The sequence below is a fragment of the Halyomorpha halys genome, unplaced genomic scaffold (assembly GCF_000696795.3).
Source record: "Halyomorpha halys isolate HHAL.00 unplaced genomic scaffold, Hhal_1.1 Scaffold605.1, whole genome shotgun sequence".
Lineage (NCBI taxonomy): Eukaryota > Metazoa > Arthropoda > Insecta > Hemiptera > Pentatomidae > Halyomorpha > Halyomorpha halys.
Window position 1 is genome coordinate 486,575 of NW_027110557.1, and position 720 is coordinate 487,294.

General features: G+C 28.2%; 1 protein-coding gene across 2 annotated transcripts in view; it reads right to left on the minus strand.

Annotated features, from left to right (window-relative positions):
• Positions 1–720, minus strand: part of mei-41 (meiotic 41) — a 74,972-nt gene that overhangs the window by 15,402 nt on the left and 58,850 nt on the right. For both annotated transcript variants that reach the window (XM_014426968.3, XM_014426966.3), the window contains one exon: positions 180–390. In XM_014426968.3, the coding sequence (XP_014282454.1) occupies positions 180–390 (211 nt within the window). The remainder of the gene's footprint in view (positions 1–179; positions 391–720) is intronic.

Here is a 720-nt window from a genome sequence, read left to right on the forward strand (position 1 = left end):
TGATCCTAAGGATTATTTTTCATTAATTATTCTCATTGATTGTTAATAAAATAAAAAAAAAAATTCGATAGAGACTAAATTAAGAAGAGAATTATTTATTCAAATTTCATTACTGTTAAAAAATGATCAAAACTTAAGCTAATAACTTCCATGTCAAATCAATAAAAATTACTAAATACCTTAGCACATAAGATGCGATTTTTCAATTCTAAAGTAGTAAGTGAATTATTATCAGGAAAAAATTCCTTTATCCCTTGCATTAAAATTAACACAGCAGTATTAGTCTCCGTCTTTGCTCGGTGCAACTTAGCATTTTCAACAAACAAGCCAGGTGTAGCAAACTTTTCAGCTAAAGCCATATACGAATTGGCAATCTGTAAATTTCCACTCCTAAAAAAGCCAAATTATTTATGTTAACACCATTATTTATTAATCTGAAAACATAAATAACAAAGCACAAATAGCAAATACAATATATATATATATATATATATAAGTTATGGTATGGTAAGGCATATTGCTGTAAGGCTTAATCTCAACTCCAAATGTAAATAAACACTGAGAATAAATATAAAAGAATCAAGATCCAGAATAAAGCAGTGTTATTAGAACACCCAGATATATATCGCTTCTCTGCCCATGGCTTAATGATTAGGCCTTTTTCCGATATCTCTAAGTTATACACACACACACACACACACACACAGATATATATATATA